Source organism: Linderina pennispora, assembly GCF_002104995.1.
Source record: "Linderina pennispora strain ATCC 12442 chromosome Unknown DL89scaffold_5, whole genome shotgun sequence".
Lineage (NCBI taxonomy): Eukaryota > Fungi > Kickxellomycota > Kickxellomycetes > Kickxellales > Kickxellaceae > Linderina > Linderina pennispora.
Window position 1 is genome coordinate 1,103,934 of NW_024468253.1, and position 18,772 is coordinate 1,122,705.

The 18,772-nt window shown below is 58.2% G+C and overlaps 6 protein-coding genes across 6 annotated transcripts; 4 read left to right on the plus strand and 2 right to left on the minus strand.

Annotated features, from left to right (window-relative positions):
* The first annotated feature begins 95 nt into the window (after nucleotides 1–95).
* Nucleotides 96–2,801, plus strand: DL89DRAFT_142901 (uncharacterized protein). Its single transcript, XM_040883458.1, has 2 exons — nucleotides 96–798; nucleotides 2,047–2,801. Exons 1-2 carry the CDS (start codon nucleotides 223–225, stop codon nucleotides 2,362–2,364), a joined length of 894 nt encoding a protein of 297 aa, XP_040744467.1. The 5' UTR covers nucleotides 96–222; the 3' UTR covers nucleotides 2,365–2,801.
* Nucleotides 2,802–3,175: 374 nt separating this feature from the next.
* Nucleotides 3,176–4,488, plus strand: DL89DRAFT_142817 (uncharacterized protein). The gene has a single exon (XM_040883457.1). It carries the CDS (start codon nucleotides 3,603–3,605, stop codon nucleotides 4,377–4,379), a length of 777 nt encoding a protein of 258 aa, XP_040744468.1. The 5' UTR covers nucleotides 3,176–3,602; the 3' UTR covers nucleotides 4,380–4,488.
* A 129-nt stretch (nucleotides 4,489–4,617) lies between these two features.
* Nucleotides 4,618–5,967, plus strand: DL89DRAFT_222526 (MATE efflux family protein; the record flags this gene model as incomplete). Its single annotated transcript, XM_040884588.1, has 1 exon — nucleotides 4,618–5,967. The coding sequence occupies one exon, from the start codon at nucleotides 4,618–4,620 to the stop codon at nucleotides 5,965–5,967; it is 1,350 nt and encodes a 449-aa protein (XP_040744469.1).
* A 39-nt stretch (nucleotides 5,968–6,006) lies between these two features.
* Nucleotides 6,007–7,769, minus strand: DL89DRAFT_283414 (uncharacterized protein; the record flags this gene model as incomplete). Its single annotated transcript, XM_040889736.1, has 2 exons — nucleotides 6,007–6,698; nucleotides 6,733–7,769. The coding sequence occupies 2 exons, from the start codon at nucleotides 7,767–7,769 to the stop codon at nucleotides 6,062–6,064; spliced, it is 1,674 nt and encodes a 557-aa protein (XP_040744470.1). The 3' UTR covers nucleotides 6,007–6,061.
* Nucleotides 7,770–7,865: 96 nt separating this feature from the next.
* DL89DRAFT_142731 (zincin) lies at nucleotides 7,866–10,376 on the minus strand. The gene has a single exon (XM_040883456.1). The coding sequence runs from the start codon at nucleotides 9,982–9,984 to the stop codon at nucleotides 7,963–7,965; it is 2,022 nt and encodes a 673-aa protein (XP_040744471.1). The 5' UTR covers nucleotides 9,985–10,376; the 3' UTR covers nucleotides 7,866–7,962.
* A 1,567-nt stretch (nucleotides 10,377–11,943) lies between these two features.
* On the plus strand, nucleotides 11,944–13,150 carry DL89DRAFT_257068 (glycoside hydrolase; the record flags this gene model as incomplete). The annotated part of the gene is made up of 2 exons (XM_040885491.1): nucleotides 11,944–12,522; nucleotides 12,548–13,150. The coding sequence occupies 2 exons, from the start codon at nucleotides 11,944–11,946 to the stop codon at nucleotides 13,148–13,150; spliced, it is 1,182 nt and encodes a 393-aa protein (XP_040744472.1).
* Nucleotides 13,151–18,772: the final 5,622 nt, after the last annotated feature.

The following is an 18,772-nucleotide window of genomic DNA, read 5'->3' on the forward strand; positions in this document are numbered from 1 at the left end:
GCTGTTTTGATGTCGACCCGTCCTGCCCTTTATGCACGCTTCAAGCTTTGGCGGCCATATATAAAGTGCTTGCCCGCGTCGCCTCATTGCGATAGTTTTACTCTAGCAATTTTTCGCTTTCCTAATTATTCCTCTTCCTCCCTCTTCGCTACCCGCCCTTTCCCTATCCCTTACACTTCGAAGGATCTCTAATTCCCCCGAACCCTTTTACCCAACACAAAAATGAACCCTCTGAAGATTACTTTCGGCATCGCCACCCTTGCCGCCGCCGTGTTCGCTCAGAACTACCAGACCACCGCACCCATCGACGTCTACCCCACCACCGCTCCGGCCTACTCGGCTGCCTCGATCCCCAGCTCGGTTGAGTCCGCTGTCACCACCGTTGTGGAGTCGACTCCGGTCGCCCCTGGCTACTCCGCCGTCCCCGTTCCGTCGTCGGTTGAGTCCAAGGTGACCTCCGCCTACGAGACCACCTCCGCTCCTGGCTACAGCACTGCTGAGGAGTCGTCTGCCGAGGAGTCGTCGGTCGAGTCTGAGGTGACCTCCGCTGAGGTGACCACCCCCGCCCCTGGCTACAGCACCGCCGCCCCGTCGTCGGTTGAGTCCGAGGTCACTACCGCCCACGAGACCACCCCGGTTGCCCCCACCAGCTCGGCCCCTGCCAAGTGCATCCCCCGCCCGACCACCGCTGCCCCCCAGTACAGCACTGCTCCTGTCGAGACCACTCCTGCTCCGGGCTACACTACCGTCCCTGCTAAGACCACCCCCGCTCCGGGCTACAGCACCGTCGAGTCCGAGGTGACCACCGTCCCCGCTGAGACCACCCCCGCTCCTGGCTACAGCACCGCTCCTGTCGAGACCACCCCCGCCCCTGGCTACACTACCGTCCCTGCTAAGACCACCCCCGCTCCGGGCTACAGCACCGTCGAGTCCGAGGTGACCACCGTCCCCGCTGAGACCACCCCCGCTCCTGGCTACAGCACCGCTCCTGTCGAGACCACCCCCGCCCCTGGCTACACTACCGTCCCTGCTAAGACCACCCCCGCTCCGGGCTACAGCACCGTCGAGTCCGAGGTGACCACCGTCCCCGCTGAGACCACCCCTGCTCCGGGCTACACCACCGTCCCCGCCGAGACCACCCCTGCTCCGGGCTACACCACCGCTCCTGTCGAGACCACCCCTGCTCCCGGCTACAGCACCGTCGAGTCCGAGGTGACTACCGTCCCCGCTGAGACCACCCCCGCTCCTGGCTACACCACCGTCCCCGCCGAGACCACCCCTGCTCCGGGCTACACCACCGTCCCTGCTGAGACCACCCCTGCTCCGGGCTACAGCACCGTCGAGTCCGAGGTGACTACCGTCCCCGCTGAGACCACCCCCGCCCCTGGCTACACCACCGTCCCCGCAGAGACCACCCCTGCCCCTGGTTACAGCACCGCTCCTGCCGAGACCACCCCCGCCCCTGGCTACAGCACTGCTGAGGAGTCGTCGGTCGAGTCCGAGGTCACCACTGCCTACGAGACCTCTTCCGCTCCTGGCTACACCACCGCTGAGGAGTCGTCTGCTGCCGAGACCACCTCCTGCACCAAGGGTCAGTCCTCGGTTGAGTCGGAGGTGACCACCGCCTACGAGACCACCCCCGCTGAGACCACCCCCGCCCCTGGCTACAGCACCGCTGAGGAGTCGACCGTCGAGTCCGAGGCTACCACCGCCTACGAGACCACCTCTGCTGAGGAGTCGTCTGCTGCCGAGACCACCTCCTGCACCAAGGGCCAGTCCTCGGTTGAGTCGGAGGTGACCACCGCCTACGAGACCACCCCCGCCGAGACCACCCCTGCCCCGGGTTACAGCACCGCTGAGGAGTCAACTGTCGAGTCCGAGGTGACCACTGCCTATGAGACCACCTCTGCTCCGGGTTACAGCACCGCTGAGGAGTCGACCGTCGAGTCTGAGGCTACCACCGCCTACGAGACCACCTCCGTTGAGGAGTCGTCCGCTGCCGAGTCCACCTCCTGCACCAAGGGCCAGTCCTCGGTTGAGTCGGAGGTGACCACTGCCTACGAGACCACCACTGCTGAGGAGACCACCGCCTACGAGACCACTGTTGAGGAGACCACCGTCTACGAGACCACTGTTGAGGAGACTACCACTGAGCAGACCACTGAGGCCCCTGGCTACAGCACCGCCGAGGAGACCACCGTTGAGGAGACCACCGCCGAGCAGACCACTGAGGCCCCTGGCTACACCGCCGTCCCCGTCCCGTCTGAGGAGTCGACTGTCGAGTCCGAGGTCACCACCGCCTACGAGACCACCCCCGCTCCTGGCTACTCGACCGTCTACGCCTCGGTTCCTCCTAGCTACTAAGTGATCTGTAATGTGCGTCTGAACGCGACCTTGTAATCGAGTTATACCCGTTTCTTTTCATTTTTCACAAGTAATCAAAACATACGATAAAAATTTTGAAAGGACCAAGTTTTCTTTGACATGTGGGGATACCTATTTGCTGCATATGGCGGCCCCTGCACACATGTACATGCGCATGTACCAGAAGCAAGTGCTCGAATCGCCTGCCTTTGTTGTGAAGGCTACATTCTGCTACAAAGCCACTGGTCTCTGGTAGAGACAACTCATTGTCCAGTCGAACATGGACATGCAATGCGGGCGATAGAGGTCGGTCATCTCCATGTAAAACGGCCGCAGTCTGCGCCTCCTCACATAGTTACAATGGCATGGACTGCTTCCCGATAGCGCAGATACGAGACATGTACCAGGAAATAAAATTTGGCCGCTGCCATGCCCCAGAGCAACGCTTAGTAATTGCCCTTTAGATTAGCATCCGCGCTGCATGCACGCAGCCCCAACATAGAAATCGCCCGGAACACCTGACGGGATGTAGTGTATACACAACTTGGTTTTACACTCCGACAGGAAAGTGAAAAGGGATCTGTCATCAGGAACTACAGATAGGGGTGCCTACAGTGGTGGGAACTTGTCCCCGAGCTGCTTTTCAGGCTGCTCACATGCGTCTATGGAGGCTGGACGGCCGCACAGTTCTCCAAAATATCCTTGCGTCCTGGTATTTCCGTCCCTCACACTGGCACTCCCTGCACCAGCTGACCCGCATACACCCTTGTCATTGAAAGACGACCGACAAGCCCTAATGTGAGAAACCAGATACCAGGCGGGGGCTTTCGGGAGGGGCAGTGTTGGGAAGGACAGGCTGGAAAGAGCCACAGCTATGCCTGGCAAGGAGCCATTTTTCTTGACCCTGGGGTTGCCGACGCTGCACAACGTTTCATATATTTTTCTCCTTCCTTGCTTCTCTATCAAGCGCGCATTCTTTTCGGGCGATATTTCTTATATCTTTTTCCTACTTCTTTGGGACGTGCAAAATATAAACAACGGTTTTAGGAAACGGGCATTCCAGGTGCACACTTTTATTTCCTTTTTTGAACATCACATTCCGTTCAGGTTACTTGTTGCAGCCCGTTTCCTTTGTGCCAGTGCTATTTCTTGCTTCACCTACTTTATTCTCCGAGGAGGACTTCCTTTGCATGTACACTAGTCTAATTCACCACCCAATATGAAACGGCCATCGGTTTATGTCCAAGTCGACCAAAGTCCCCACATCGCCATGCTCACTCACCTCATTGCCAACACCCTCGCGTTCCACACATGCATTTGATATCTCCACAGTGCGGCCACAGCGCCGGTACTCCTCGGCACAAAACCTGCATAGCCCACAAAGCGTGCGCGAGTCCGCAGCACGGCGACTGGACATTGGCAGACCACGCACTGAGGTTGTCCTGCAGCGCACACCGACGTCATTATACGAGCGCACACGGCAGCCAACCTCACACCCAAGCAACCTCATGTACCTGGCATCCTCCTCATCCTCGTCGCAGCTCGGCGGCATGTATTCGCCATCACTGAGGCAATCTCGGCGCGCCTCCATTGTACTGCAGTCGAATTCATTCAACCTGCCTGCTGCTCTGCCAGCCACAGGCCAGTTGGGCGGGCCACGGACAGCCCACGCAGGCGACCCACGCAGTCTCACCAGCACAAAGTCGCTACCGTACCAGAGCGCAGAGCAGGAGCGACGAAGACGACGTAGTATTGCACATGAGCGGTACCCGCCGCTGGTCAGCATTTTTGAGGACCTGCAAAGCGATGTGGGGAGGTCGCCGATCAAAGAAACAGAAGTCAATAATGCGGCGTTTTTCGCGGCGGCAGATATCTGCGCTATACACGAGTGCCCCCAAAAGATGGCTGACGAGCCAGCGCTTGTAAAGCGGACTCACAGCAGCTCGTCGCTGATTTCTGTGTTTTCCTTCTTCCTCATCGTCCTCGGAACGTTCCACGTACGCGTATATATTTGACAGTGCCAGAGCCTCGTCGTGTGTCACGCCCAACACCAAACACAACACTGGGAGTAAGCGGCGTTCGTATATAGAGGCGCCGATTGGTGATATTCTGCTCAGCCCAGGGTCTCTGCTGACTACACATATGGTGACACACACAGGGTCTGCGGACGAGTCCACGGCGCTTCTGCCGAGCAGCTCAACTAGGCCTAGGGAGTTGCAGCCGGGCACCGATGACTACTTGCCGACGGTGCAGATGTGGGGGAGGGAGGTTGGCGTGCTGTTGCGCACCATGGGCCCGCTGCTGATTGGAAACGTCCTGCAGGCGACTATCAGCGTGTCGCAGGTTGCCTCGTCGGGGCATCTGGGTCGCAGCGAGCTGGCGGCAATTGGTTTGGCACACATGGTGGTAATCCTAACTGGGTACCCGATTGCGTTCAGCACGCTGAGCTGCCTGGAGACGTGCGCCAGCCAGGCGTTTACGTCGTCGCAGCCAAAGCTGGTCGGCGGATACTTTGTCAGGGCGCTGCAGGTGCAATGGATTGCAGGCCTGGGCTTGGGCGCCTTCTGGTTCACATCGGGCCCGCTGTTGGCTCGTATTCTGCATAGCGCCAGCGATGCGACTGTCGAGCTAGCCGTCGAGTACCTGCGGTGGTATTTTGTGCCCTTCATGGTGTTCTCCAATCAACTCTGTGCCCGCCAGGTGTTGTTTGCGCAGGGCATAACAAGCCCGCTGCCGTACCTGACGCTGCTCGGCACGTTGACTACTGTGGGTGCGCAGTGGCTGCTGGTCTGGTCGCCGTACTTCCGGCTCGGGATAAGCGGGATTGCGCTTAGCAATGGCCTCAGCTACCTGCTAATGCTGTGTGCGACGCTGTGGGTGATCAGCCGCAACAACATGCATCGCATTTGGGGTGGCCTTGGCTTCCATGCGCCGTGGCTGCCGTTCCTGCGCCTGATGTCACCGTGCCTGGTTCTGGCGCTGTTCTCGACCGGCACCAACGAGCTGATTACCATGGCCACCACGCAGCTTGGCGCCAGCAGCCTGGCGGTGCAGTCGGTCTTGTCGGCGCTCGGCCGCATGTTTATGATCTCTGCGTCCAGTGCCGGCGTTGCATCGCTGAACCGCACGGGGAATCTGATCGGCGAGCGTGCTGTGCGTGGCGCCTGCATTACCGCCCATGTCTCGCTGTGCATCGGCCTAGCCATTGCCGTGCTGGGCGGGCTGGCGCTGGCGCTGGCGCCTGAGCTCTGGATCGGCATGTTCACTAGCGACCCAGCGGTAATCGATGATGCTGTGCGCCTGCTGCCGGTCGCTGCAGCTGCGTATGCGACACAGGCGGTGTCGTTTGTTGGCTCGCAGCTAATCTCGGCGCAGGGGCGCCAAGGGCTCGCAGTGCGCATCAAGACGATCACGTTATATACCATTGGCGTGCCACTCGGGTACTACTGGACCATGGTCGAGGACTACGGGCTGCTGGGACTGTGGGCGGCGGTTGCCGTCGGCCAGGCATTCACAGCAGCGGCTGAGGCCATCGTGCTCCTGCGTACGAGGTGGCCGGAGCTTATCGAAAAGTGCTCCAGCACCATTACCAGCAGCGCCTAAGTAAATAAAAAGTGCTGCTTTCCGCTCTACACTGATGCTAAAATGTCAAAATTTCATATTTTAACTGGTGAAACAGACCGTGCAAAGGGTGATTTTAGGCAGAGACGGCAGCAGCAGGGGCCTCCTCCTCGGCCGGCTTGGGCTTGCCAGCCTCGGCAATAAAAGTCTTTTGCCGGCTCTCGAGGGTGTTGACCAGGTCCTGCACCTTGTTGGCATTGCGGATGAACCAGTCGGCGTACTTCCTGCCAATGCGGCTCTCAGCAATGAAGATCATGTCCTCCTGCAGGGCAAAGTCCAGGTCGGTGGCAGCAACGACCTCGCCGCCGAGCAGATCGCCACCGCCGACCCACTTGACCTGGCGGCACCGCTGCTTGTACACCATCAGCTGGTTGCGCAGCTCAGCCGCGTCCATCTCCAGGAAGGTCGACAGGCGGTCCAGGCCCATGGTCGTGTAGAGCTTCAGGAACGAGCGCAGGGTAGGGATGACCAGCTGCAGACGAGCCTCGCGCAGGAAGATCTTGAGCTGGAACTGCTGCGGCTCGATAGCCTCGGCGGCAGCCTCCAGGTCGTCGTAGTTGGGCGGGTTCGGCGCAATGAACTTGGGGCTGGCAAAGCGGAAGAGGTCCGACACAACCTCGATGGCCTCCTCGCCGCCACGCTGCATCTTGTGCTGCTGCTCGCCGTACTTCTCGCGCAGGTAGTTGTGGATGTTCTCGTCCACACGGGCCGGGCTCAGCGACACAGGCAATGGCCAGCAGCGCGTACATCTGCTCGGCCTTCTTGTTGACTGTGTCGAACTGGTACGAGCGCTGGTGGTACTGCCGCGTGCGCGACACAAACGTCAGGATGTGTGCAAACGTGCGGATGGCGTCGGCGTACCGGCCCATCATCAGGTACGCGAAACCGACGTAGTAGTACACAGTGACGTGGCAGGCAGTCACACGGGTGAACAGCGCGCGCGAGTTGCCCAGCTCAATGTTCTCCAGTGTCTGCAGCGCCAGCGTGTAGTCGCCCAGCATGCAGTGCACGCGCACCAGCCCAATGATGCTGAAGTAGCCCAGCATCTTGTACAGCGGGCGCGAGCCAAACTCACCAGCGGCCGCCAGCACATCGCCGCCCTGCTGCTGCACAAGCAGCTGCTGGCTGATGTTGGACTTTTGGATCAGCGAGTACAGCACATTCAGCACGCTGTACGTGTTCCACACCTGCGAGTTCTCCTTCAGCAGCTTGATCTCCTCCTCGCTGCGCTTCGTCACGCGGCTGCGGTGCGTGCAGAACGACTGGAACTGGTAGATGAACTCGTCGACAATGTCCCACAGCCACTGGTTCGGCAGCTCCAGCTCGATCGGGCCATCCGAGTTCAGGATGTAGTTGAACAGGTCGCAGTAGTTCTCAAACGACCGGAACCGTGTCTCCAGCGACGGGTGCAGCCGCGAATAGATGTGGCGGAAGTACAGCTCACGGTACAGTGTCAGGAACACGCCGTCATCCTTGACCAGCGCCGCAACGTACTGCGGCTCGGGCCACGGGCCCTTGGCGAAGAACTTCTCAGACAGCCGCACAAACTGCGTCTCATAGCCGTACGTAAGGTCATGCAGGTTGTTGTTCTTCATGTTGCGGTGGAACTGCATCAAAAAGTTGCGCACCTGCTCCGGAATCGACTGCACGCCCGCCTGAGCCTGCTGAATGAGCTCCTCGTCGTCAATCTCGACATCCTCGCCGTCATCAACGTTGGCGTACGTGCCGGCCACAATATCGATATCTCCAACAAACTCCTCGTCGTCAAAGTACTCCTGGTTCATCTTCAATTAATAAACTGCGGTGTTTCCCTGCCAAATGATTGCTAGATTGAATGAAACTTCGGAAAGAGGAGAGGTAGGAGAAATGGCGCCAATTCGCTATATGCGCCCTCCATGCTGGCCAGGGGGTGCCCAGCACTAAAATTCTAAGGCAAGTTTTTCATTTGGACTGATCGGGATCAGGAGCAGCATCAAATCACGCGCTGAGGCCGATTTCCTTGATAAAGGCTGTGTTGGTCGGCTTGCGGCCAAGGAACTTCTCGAGGTTGATCATCGCGTCGCGGCTGCTGCCGGGCTCCAGGATCTCGCGGCGGTAGTCCATGCCGGTGCTGGTGTTGGTGACACCGTCCTTGAGGAAGCGTGAGGCGTACATGTCTGAGCTGAACACCTTGGACCACATGTATCCGTAGTAGCCAGCATCGTACCCGCCCATCATGTGGCCAAACGTCGCCGCGCCCCAGGTGGGCTGGCTGGCGCCAAGGAAGCGGGTGATGTCCTCACGCAGCTTGGTGTAGGTCTCCTCAACATCGACGTCCGCGCTGGTTGTGTTGTGGATGGCCATATCGTACATGCTAAAGAAGACCTGGCGCAGATTGATCAGGCCAGCACCCTCGTTCTTGGCTGCAACCATCTTCTCGACCAGCTTATCGGGGATCGGCTCGCCAGTCTTGTAGTGCGCCGCAAACTGGCGCAGGATCTTTGGTTCCCAGCACCAGTTCTCGAGCATCTGCGAAGGCGCCTCGACAAAGTCAATCTGGACATCGTTGAGCGAGAACTTGGCCCACTTGGACTTGGTACAGATCTGATGGAAGACGTGGCCGAGCTCGTGGAACAGTGTGACTGCGTCATCGTGCTTGAGCAGAGCGGGTGCCGAGGGCGTGGGCTTGGGGAAGTTGGCCAGCATCACAGCTACCGGGAACTCGGTGGAGCCGTCTGCTGTGGTCGAGCTGGAACGGATCGGGCACACACAGGCGTGGTTGTACTTGCCCTCGCGTGGGTACAGATCCAGATAAAAGTGGCCAACGAAGTTCTCGCCACTGGCTTCCCACACCTCGTACATCTCGACGTCCGGGTGCCAGACCGACTCGGGGTTCTCGACCTTGACAAACTTCAGGCTCAGCATGCGCTGGTAGATATCCAGGGCGCCGCGTGTCACCTCCTGCATAGGGAAGTATTGCTTGATCTCTTCCTCGCTGACGTTGTGCTTGCGCTCCTTGATCTGGTTCGTGTAGTACCGGAAGTCCCAGTTGTACAGGCCCGTGTACTCCTCGCCAGCTGCCTTCTTGTCAGCGCGCTTCATCTCCTCGATCTCCTTTAGCTCGTGGTCTGCCAGAACGTTGAGCCGCTGACGCATGTCGTTCTCAAACGCCAGCACGGTCTCGGGTGTCTTGGCCATGTTCTGATCCAACACGAATTCGGCATGGGTCTTGTAGCCGAGCATCTCGGCAGCCTCCAGGCGCAGCTTGATGGCCTCCTGCAAGATGCCGACGTTCTCGGGGCACCGGGTCTCCTGCACCAGACTCATGCGCTTGCGCGTCTCCTCGCGCTTTGCGCTGGTCGTGACAGGAACCAAGTCCGGATACTTTGTCGTGACCACAAATTTGGTAATGCCATCCTCGATCTCGGTCGCACGGCCCTCAAAGAAGTCGTCTGACAGGCCCTCCAGCTCCTCGCGAGTAAACAGTGCCTTGCCGTCTCCCTCGCTGATGTTGCGGCTAAACTTGATGCTGAGCTCCGACAAACGCTTGCGGATTTCACCTAGTTTCTCACGCTGCTGCTCCTCCAGCGCCAAGCCGTTGCGGCGGAACTCTTTTTCGAGCTTCTCGACCAGCGTGCGGTCCTCGGCACTGAGCTGCTGCACCTCTGCCGGGTTACTGAACACTGAGCGCACGGCCCTATACACGTCGGCGCGCATCATCGACTCGATCTTGAAGGCGCTGAGGGCCTGCTCAGCCTCAGAGCTGGCGTCACGCACGGCCTTGTCGGTGCTAGCATTCTGCAGGAACTGCACGACTTCCCAGTCAGTGCCGTGCTCGTTTTCGAACCGGGCTAGCGGTGCAATTGTGTTTTGGAACGTGGGTGCGGACTGGGCAGCGACGGCATCCTGCACCTTCTTGCCCTGGGCGATGATGGCGCCGACCGTGGTCTTGATTTCGGCAGGCGAACGGATGAAATTGAGCACTGTGCCCTTTGCTAGGTGGGAAACGCGGGTGGCCATATTGGTAAAATCAAGGGGTTTGGAAAGAATTGGGTTCGAGAAAAGCAGAAATGGTCCGCAGAACCAGGCACGACAATATGCCGATGACGTGGAAAGTGTTCGTGGGAACCGTGGATTTTGGGGAAATACATGTGAGGTGTAGTGTCAGGCACCAAGAATTGCCAACAATATTATGTGAGAAGCCAATATAACAGTTGCATCGCCATGCAGACCAGCAGATTTCAGGAGTATTATAACAACCTCTCAAACTTCCAGAGAACTTGCTTGGCAGGTATTTTTGGCCAAGCCTACAGAGACAACTGGGGTCGCGTCTTAATATAGGTTGCGGATGCATCGTCATGCATGCAACCCCTTAGACTACCCCCCACTTTGTGTCTTTGTGGGCGGGTCAGCCAAAGCACGGATATCTCTAGAACCACGCAATGTGCATATGCTAAAATTAGACTAGCCTAGTCTCTCCTGAACTGCCATCACATTGTGATGGTCTCCAGAGGAAAGTAGGCAAAGTATAAAACGGCTAACAGCTGCCCCTGGCTATTCGCTTCGATATCCTGCCACCAAACTTGCTCCAATACTTTTCTGATACACAGATACAAAAATGCACGCCACCTATATCAGTGCCTTCGCCATCGCCGGCCTTGCAGCCATCGCCCGGGCCGACTTTTGTCCGGCGATAGACGGGATTCCCAAGACGTCAGTTCCGCATGACCAGGACCTGGAAATGACCAAGGTCACGTTCACATTCAAGTCGTCGACGCCCACAGTTACCATGGACATGCTCCGCCGTGGCCTGATTTGCCGCGGTGCTGTGCTTGACGCACCTGACTACAATGCAAAGACCATCTCTGGGTACGCCAACAAGCTCCGCGCATCAAAGGTCACAAAGTCCAAGCACTTTGTCAAGGCCTAACTATGAGGACGCCACCACGACAAAGGCCCCCAACAACTGGGACCATCTCGAGACTGGTTCCGCTGCAAATTCGGCTACCGAGTCTGCCACTGGATCCGTCACTGGATCTACTACTTGCATCGAACTCAAAGAACGGCAGTGCTGCACCGGTCAAGGCCACGCTGACCCTGGTTGCTGCTGCCGCTGCCCTTGCCCAGCTCTTGTAAAACACACCCACCCACCCCTTACACATATTCGAACGTTCTATGCAATACCACATGCAGCAAAAGGGTGGCTTTTTCTTTACCTCTGCATCATGCGCTTCACCATACCGTAAATACACAATTATCCAACTATTCAGCACTGATAATGGCATGTCAGAAGATGAGGTGTCCGCGAGGGTGCAGCTGCGTTTGAATTTATCGGCTTTCGCTACCGCGATGTTCGGCGTAGCAAGGAGCAGGATGATCTCGGGCTCATGTGCGTGCAGGGCGCCGGTATTAATGCAGCCGTTCCTCCGGACAAACCGTAAACAAGACCGACGGTCTCGAGAAAACGAAAATAAACCCGGGAATGAGGTTGGTTTCCAGCTCTAAAAATAATCTTTTGTTTACGAGTCGCACAGAGGCCTCGTTGAATAGAAGCGGCTGCTTCTAAATGGCCAGGCTATTCAGGCGATTTCCCGCTTTGCGGATCTCCTATTGCGACCCGGGCTGGAATGGGGCGAGGCCAAAAGAGATGGCTCCACCAGCCTTTCACAGTGAGCAATGGAGGGACAGGCCAACACAGACGCAGGACCGTTGGCCAATCTTGGCACTGAGAAGGACAAAAAGCACAGAATCTATTTTCGGGCCGCGCTCTGTGGACCATTGGATGCTCCTGCCGAGTACAAATACCACCCTACACCAATGGACCGACCAGTCTGGCGACGCTTCTCACCTGTACTCCTTCATTCCATATAAGTTGTCCTACAACATCCACATCTCGCTACCTGTTCATTCCCGCTCTTTCTCATTTCCCTTCTTTTGTACCTTTTTCATCCTTTATAGATTTCCTTTCCTTTCGATATAATGAAGTTCGCTTTTGGTCTCGCTCTCTTCGCCTCGTCGGCGCTCGCTGCGTCGCACTTTAACGGCCTCAACTACAACCCGAAGCGGCAGGATGGCTCGTGCCCGGTCGTCGATCAGGTGCGCCAGGACCTGCAGGTGCTGCGTCCGTACACGAACAAGCTGCGCATCTACAGCGTCAACGACTGCAACCAGGGCGAGCCGGTGCTGCGCGCCATGGAGAACACCGACTGGAAGGTCGAGCTCGGTCTGTGGGTGAACCAGAACGACGCCGTGTACCAGGCCGACAAGGCCGAGCTGCTGCGCCTGGCCAAGTACTTTGACTTCAACAAGCAGGTCGCCGCTGTTATTGTCGGGTCCGAGTCGATCTACCGTGGCGAGCAGACCGCCGAGCAGCTGGCTGCCAAGGTCAAGGACACCAAGGCCGCGCTGGCCGCCATCGGCCTTGGCAACATCCCTGTCAGCTCCTCGGAGACCTGGCCCACGTACTACAAGCCGCTGATCGACGCTGTCGATTTCGTCAACATGCACGGCTTCCCGTTCTGGGAGGGTGTTGCTGTTGATCGCTGCTGGCGACAAGATGTTTGAGCACATCCATAATCTGCAGGCCCAGGCCGGCGGTAAGAAGGTTGTTATTGGCGAGACTGGCTGGCCCACGGCCGGCGACAACTATGGTGCCGCTATTGCCAGCCCCGAGAACACCCTGAACTACATGCAGCAGTTCATTTGCCGCGCCAACAAGGAGGGCATTGACTACTACTGGTTCAACTCGTTCGACCAGAGCTGGGCGTCGCACAACAATGCCTCGAACGTCGAGGGCAACTGGGGTATCATCAAGAGCGACTATGTCACTCCCAAGTTCCAGGAGCCCATGTATGTCTGCGATGGTAGCGTTTCGTCGTCGGTTGAGTCGTCGTCTGCTGCTGAGTCCTCGAAGACCGTTGAGTCGTCGGAGGCTGCCAAGACTGATGCCACCAAGACTGATGCCACCGAGACTGCTGCACCAAGACTGCTGCCACCGAGACTGCTGCCAACACTGGTGCCCCGGCTACCGATGCTCCGGCCACCGACGCCCCCGCCACCTCGGTCCCGGCCAACACTGACGCCGCTACCTCGAGCGCCCCCGCCGCTACCTCGGTCCCCAAGTGCAAGAAGCACTAGATCAATGCCGCTGCTCAGCTCGTGGTACTATAAAATGACCTTTAAATAGATCCAGCTATTTGCATGAAAGGACTGTAAAAAAGGACGCTTGGGCCTTGAATGGGCCCAGGCTTGGAAAGCAGAAAGGATTACAAAACGCGCATTATGCCCTCCGAGTCCTTGTGGTTCAGCGCTGTCCCATTTGGGAGGATCGTTTTCGGACCACTTCCTTATACAAGCTTGCGAACCGCTAACTCATGCGGCAATTAGCACGCCTCATGGCCTTTGTCGGCAAACGTCAAAAGTCTGCACGCACCGCTGGCGGCCTTGTTACCGCACGCCAATGACCTAAAGCAGTCCCCATTAGGAGCTACATTGAAGTCACGTCCTGGAACAGGTGGTATCTCAGAGCCTTCCGAACAATACGTGCTCTCCATGTCGAGCGACGAACACTATACAAGCAGCAGTTGCCTTATAAACGGAGCCTCTACTGCGCGTGCATGCTCTGGCCCTCGTGCCAAACTATTGCATTCCCTCCTTGCCAAATCAACAACGTCTTGTGTATCCGAGTGTGCACGTAGTTTTCCCGTTTGCCTCTCCCCTTCCTTCTTGAACGCTGCTTTTCTCTCCCTTTCTGAATTTGCATTATTTTGCCAAATCCAACACCCGCCTTCTAGTATAAAAATAATACCGGTTGTCCCTTTTTCCTTGTCTGCTTTATATTTTTCTCTCCGATATTTGTATCATAATTATATCTACCCTGTGAATGGCGTCGAATTCGCAGCAACCACGCATACGGCGAAGGCAGCGAGCAAGGGCAGACACGGCATATCCCTAAGCGCTACGACACAGGGAAGCCGCCGTCGCCGAGAGCTCCGTCGCCCGAGTCGCCATCTATGCAGAGGCGGTACATGGCCGCGCATGCAATGCCGGAGGAGCCCGATACGCTAGAGCTGCCGGCGGCCGTGTATGCACGCAACTCTCCGCTGATACGGGTGTCGCCGCACCGGCGGCGCAGCACGCTGAACAACCTGCTGGATGCGCATCGCAGAAAGCCCGAGGAGCCTGAGAGCCCGCGGGCACTGAGGGCGCAGAGAGCGCAGCGCGACTCAACCATAGAAGCACATGCGTCGAATGGCAGCGATAGCAGCACGCTGGGAGGGTCGCCGATGATGCGCACTACGTCACTGCAGCCAGGGCACACTGGGCAGTCGGGGTCGCCCAGGATTCTGAAGGCAGAGCTACAATACCGGCACCCGCCGCTGGGGGTCCGCCAGGAAAGGTCGTCGAGCATGGGGGTGGATATGCCCAGCACAAGCAACCCAGGGCGCGGGCACAGACACCGCAAGCAGCTGCCTACGCTGCTGGGCCTCGAGAACAACAGCCTGGGACTGATGACAACCCAGGACTCTCCTGACAGCCACCAGCAGCCAATATACACGCCTCCACTCCCCACAATGCCAAAGCAGTATCCGTATCGTGTCGAACGCAGCTACCGCAATTTGCCGGATCACAGCAGTAATGGCAGCCCTGGGTCCGACGACAGGGAGGATGTGGGGTCTGACAGGGACATGGAGAGCCCACGGTCCACGTCACCTGTGTCGTTCCTGCCACCCTTTGAAGCACCGCCAGTAGTAAAGCCGCCACTGCCCAGGGAGGTGCCGCCGCTCCCCGAAGACTTGCAGCAAAAGATCCAGCTCCTGCCACGCCTGTCACCGCCACGCAAAGCGCCATTCCGCAGCGGCCAGCACATTGGCATGCCGGGACCGCCCAGCCCCACTATGTCGCCGACTGGCATGACTGCCTCTGCGAGCCCCATGCTGGCAGCGAACAATGCCCGACGCGTTGTCTCGGGCTCGTCACTGCATCATTCACCATTGAAACGGACGTTCAACACTGGCAACACCGCTGCCAATCGCGATGGAGAGATGGTAAGTCGACCTTGTAAACAGTTGTGGCCTGGCTTGTGTCTTACGGAGGAACTCCTAATTAGCGACCATGGTGCAATTGGTGCACAATGAGCTGCAGTATTGTTTTTCGGCTCTCTCATACTCGCCTGCCCACCCGGTGGCAGAGAATGGCTGCTCGGCTTTGTTGCTGCCTCATACTCAAAAGATTGGGGGAGGTCGCCATTATCCCACTACCCGTACCTGCATATCCTGAAGCGTTCTCACTTCCCTCTATTCATGGTGGCCTTCAGCCTGTTGTGCGTCTGCAGCTAGCTGGCGACCTTTGGTATACATGACCACTCAAAGTGCTCCAGCTCTGGAGTGGGTGTTGCTGTTGTGAGCACAAACTGGCCTTTCCATTCTGAACCGAAAAAGCCATCTTGCTGTCTGGACTGGCATTCTGGTGTCTATTGTATTTGTTCTTTGTGGATGCCTTTTCTTGTCTGCATCCACGGAGCAAGTGCGCAATTCAAGCCAGCCCGGCTTCTTCGCATATGCGCCTGTGCGTCGTCATATGCACTCTGGCAATTGTGACGGAAAAAGAGATGCAGTTTCGTCTCTTGCAACTTCCGGTTTGAAGAGTGGGGGGTTCGCAATCGCATCCGGAATTCACGCCCAGCCTTGCCGGGTTGTTCTCAGTTCCTCTTTGCCGCAGAAAGCAGCTTGCTAATAAGAAACGCAGAAGCGGGAAACGCAGTCGCGGCTGTGGCTTCTGTTGTTTTTGTTTTGTTCACGGGCCTATCACTAATTCTCACCTATTGTCTGTGGTGTAGCCCAACCCGCACCATGCGCTGGTCGAGGGCCGGCTGGTTAATGGCCAGGCCATCGAGAGGATCCGGCGTGTCGGATACTGGTTGTACACTACGGCGCCCTTCCAGTTCATCAAGCAAGGGCTGCTGGTGGAGCGTGCAGACACTGTGAACGTCTTGTTCACAACGGAGCGGACGATTTGGATCCTCGGCGTTTGCTACCGACTGAGCCGCGACCGTGGGAGCGTGGCACTGCCAGTCGGCTTTGATGCTGACAGCAGCTATTTGCAGCTGGACAGCAGCCAGTTCCTGAACCACCACCAGCGCCGCAACATCAGCCCCGTTGGCTCCGAGCGCACGCCAATGCGGGAAGGCAAGCGCGGCGTGCACCACAACATCAGCAGCATCAGCGATGCACACCGGCGCCGTGCCAACACATCGGGTGTGGTTGCCAACAAGAAGAAACTACAGACGATTCAGCAGCTGCAGAGCTTCCCTAATGGCGCTGTTCCCGAAGATGTCCTGCAGAGCAGCCCAACAAAGCCGATGTTTGGCAGTCTGGTGTCGATTCCGTCGCAGGATGTGCTCGGGGGGAAGCGCCCGCCGACCACAGCCAGCAGTCCATCATGGGTACCTCCGCCGTTCCCAGACGATATGCTTGATATCCCTAGCAATGTTGCTGAGCACGAACTTGATGTAAATGCCGAGACTGAGACCATCAGCACCGCAAAGCGGCAGAGCGTGGGCCATGCAGACCGGCCAAAGTCTAGCAAGATGAACCGGCTGCGGTCGTGGGTCACGCGCACAGCCCACCCAATGATCCGGCGCAAGTCCGATACGGCAGAGAGCGAGTCAGTGATCTCAGCGCTGGGCATCTCCTCCAGGGACGTTGCTAGTGGAGCCGGTGGTTCAATTCGGAGCCGGACCAACATCGCCGCACCAGCAGCCCAGCCGTGTGTCTATGAGCACTGTTGATAGCCGGCAGCGGCATGACGGAGCACCGGTAGCGAACAAGGCGTCCAGCCGCAGCACCAGCCCAGTGCGGTCGAGCGACCCCAAATCATTGGGTCTGGGATCCGGACACAGCCGATTCAGCCATCTGCACCGTAAAAGCAAGGAGGGGTCGCGGGCAGATTTGCGCAAGACGTCCAATAGCAACAGCACAAGCAGTGGTGTACAGGCCAGCAGCAAGCGGCGCAGCCTGATGGATGTTGACTACACGCAGATTCCACCAGTTCCCGCCGTGCCCGAGGCGTACAGTGGCTCTCAGACGCGCGTCGGAGCCCCCGCCATTACGTCGAGGCGGCCACAGTCGTCGCATTCCAACAGAAATTCTCAGCACGGACAGCCGCGGCGGATTGTCAGCGGTGGCAACATGATGTTTTCCCCAGTGCGGCGCGAGGCCAACGTGCGTGCACTGATTGGCGAGTTTGCTAGCTGGGAGAGCTCTGCAGCCAGCCTGATGATGTTCCAGCGGGAGTGGAAGCTGCCGTCGTTCCAGCAGGTTGTCAATATCCCTGCCGCAGCAGCATGGGCGCGCGAAAACAGGTGGTCGGTGACGCTGCAGAGCGAGTCGTTCTTTATGGCATACCTGTCGACTAGGCTGCCACGGCACAAGCAAACAAGCAATGCCAACAGCAGCAACACCGCAGCGTCTGTTAATGGGAGTACCGCCAGCGGCAATGCTCAAGGGCGGCCGATGTCTGGAGACAAAAGCGCTGGCGATCCTCTGGTTCTGCGTCTGCGTGTGGCAATGCATGACACTGAAGGCATTGAGGTCAGTGGCGAGGCATGGCGCGATGCGATGACGGCGATTATCGTGACTATCGACGCACGACCGATGCCACGGGTCCCAGCAAGCAGCAACGGCCATGGCCACAGCCGACGCAATCTCACACCCAACTCGGTCAGCAGCGACGATGCGCGCTCCGAGATCCTGATCACTGGTGAGGACAACGTCTGGCGGATGAAGTACCTAGAGACGCGCATGGCACAAGTGACTGAGGCATTTTCCAACCACTTCTGGCCGCGTACAGGCGAAGAGCACGCGCCTGGCTTTAATACCTTCCCGCGCCGGCGTGTCGAGAGCTCCAGCAACCCACCAGTCAGTGTTGATAAGAAGCCGTACCGCCGTGCCAGGGGCTGGGGCATGATTCCGCAGCTTCTGTCGTTTAAGACAGAGGAGACATCGCAGACGCAGGCACAACAGCCGCCGCCATCGCCCACCATGAGCACGCAGACCAGGCGCCGGCAGCTGTACCCAGCAGGCCTGTCGATTCACACAAATGTCGGGTCTAATGACCGACGCGAGACATCGGCGACGTCGCAGGACATGAGTCCGATTGGGTCAGCGTCAGATGCGGCTAGTATCCGGTCGCTGCCTGGGTCACCCTTGCTGTCGCCATCTCTGTCGCCATCTCAGTCGCCACCTCGGTCCCCTGCTGGTTCGCCTCGATCGATTTCGCCGGTATTACGGCAGAGCGCGCCGCTGGGTCCTGTGCAGAAGCGCGGAACACTTGGGCTGTTTGGGACACCATCCAATGCTGGGCCCAGCAATAGCGGCGAAGATTCGCTGGCAGACGATCTGGCTGCGTCCTTGCACATCCGGTCGCGGTCGCCATCCAACGCGGCGTCGCGGCAGTCTAGTGCCGTATCGAGTCTGCAGAGCGGTAAGGCACTGCGCAAACGCAAGGCGGGCGAGGCAGGCGTTGTTGGAATGACCAAGGGAGGATTCGAGGTTGTGTGGTCGGCAACAGATGCACGGTCGACGTCCTATGTCATGGTGCCCGTGCCAAAGACCCAGGCGGGCAGCGAGTCACCCACCAAGATGCAGAAGCAGCAGAGGCAGAGCAGTCGGCACGGGCAGTACCTGGATGGTGAATCAGTTCAGAACCATTCTCAGCCGAATCTCAAGCGTACGCTGGAGTCGATAACACGCGAGATCAACATGGATTCGTCGTACGTTTTGCTGCTGCCTCCGCCGCCGCCGATTGC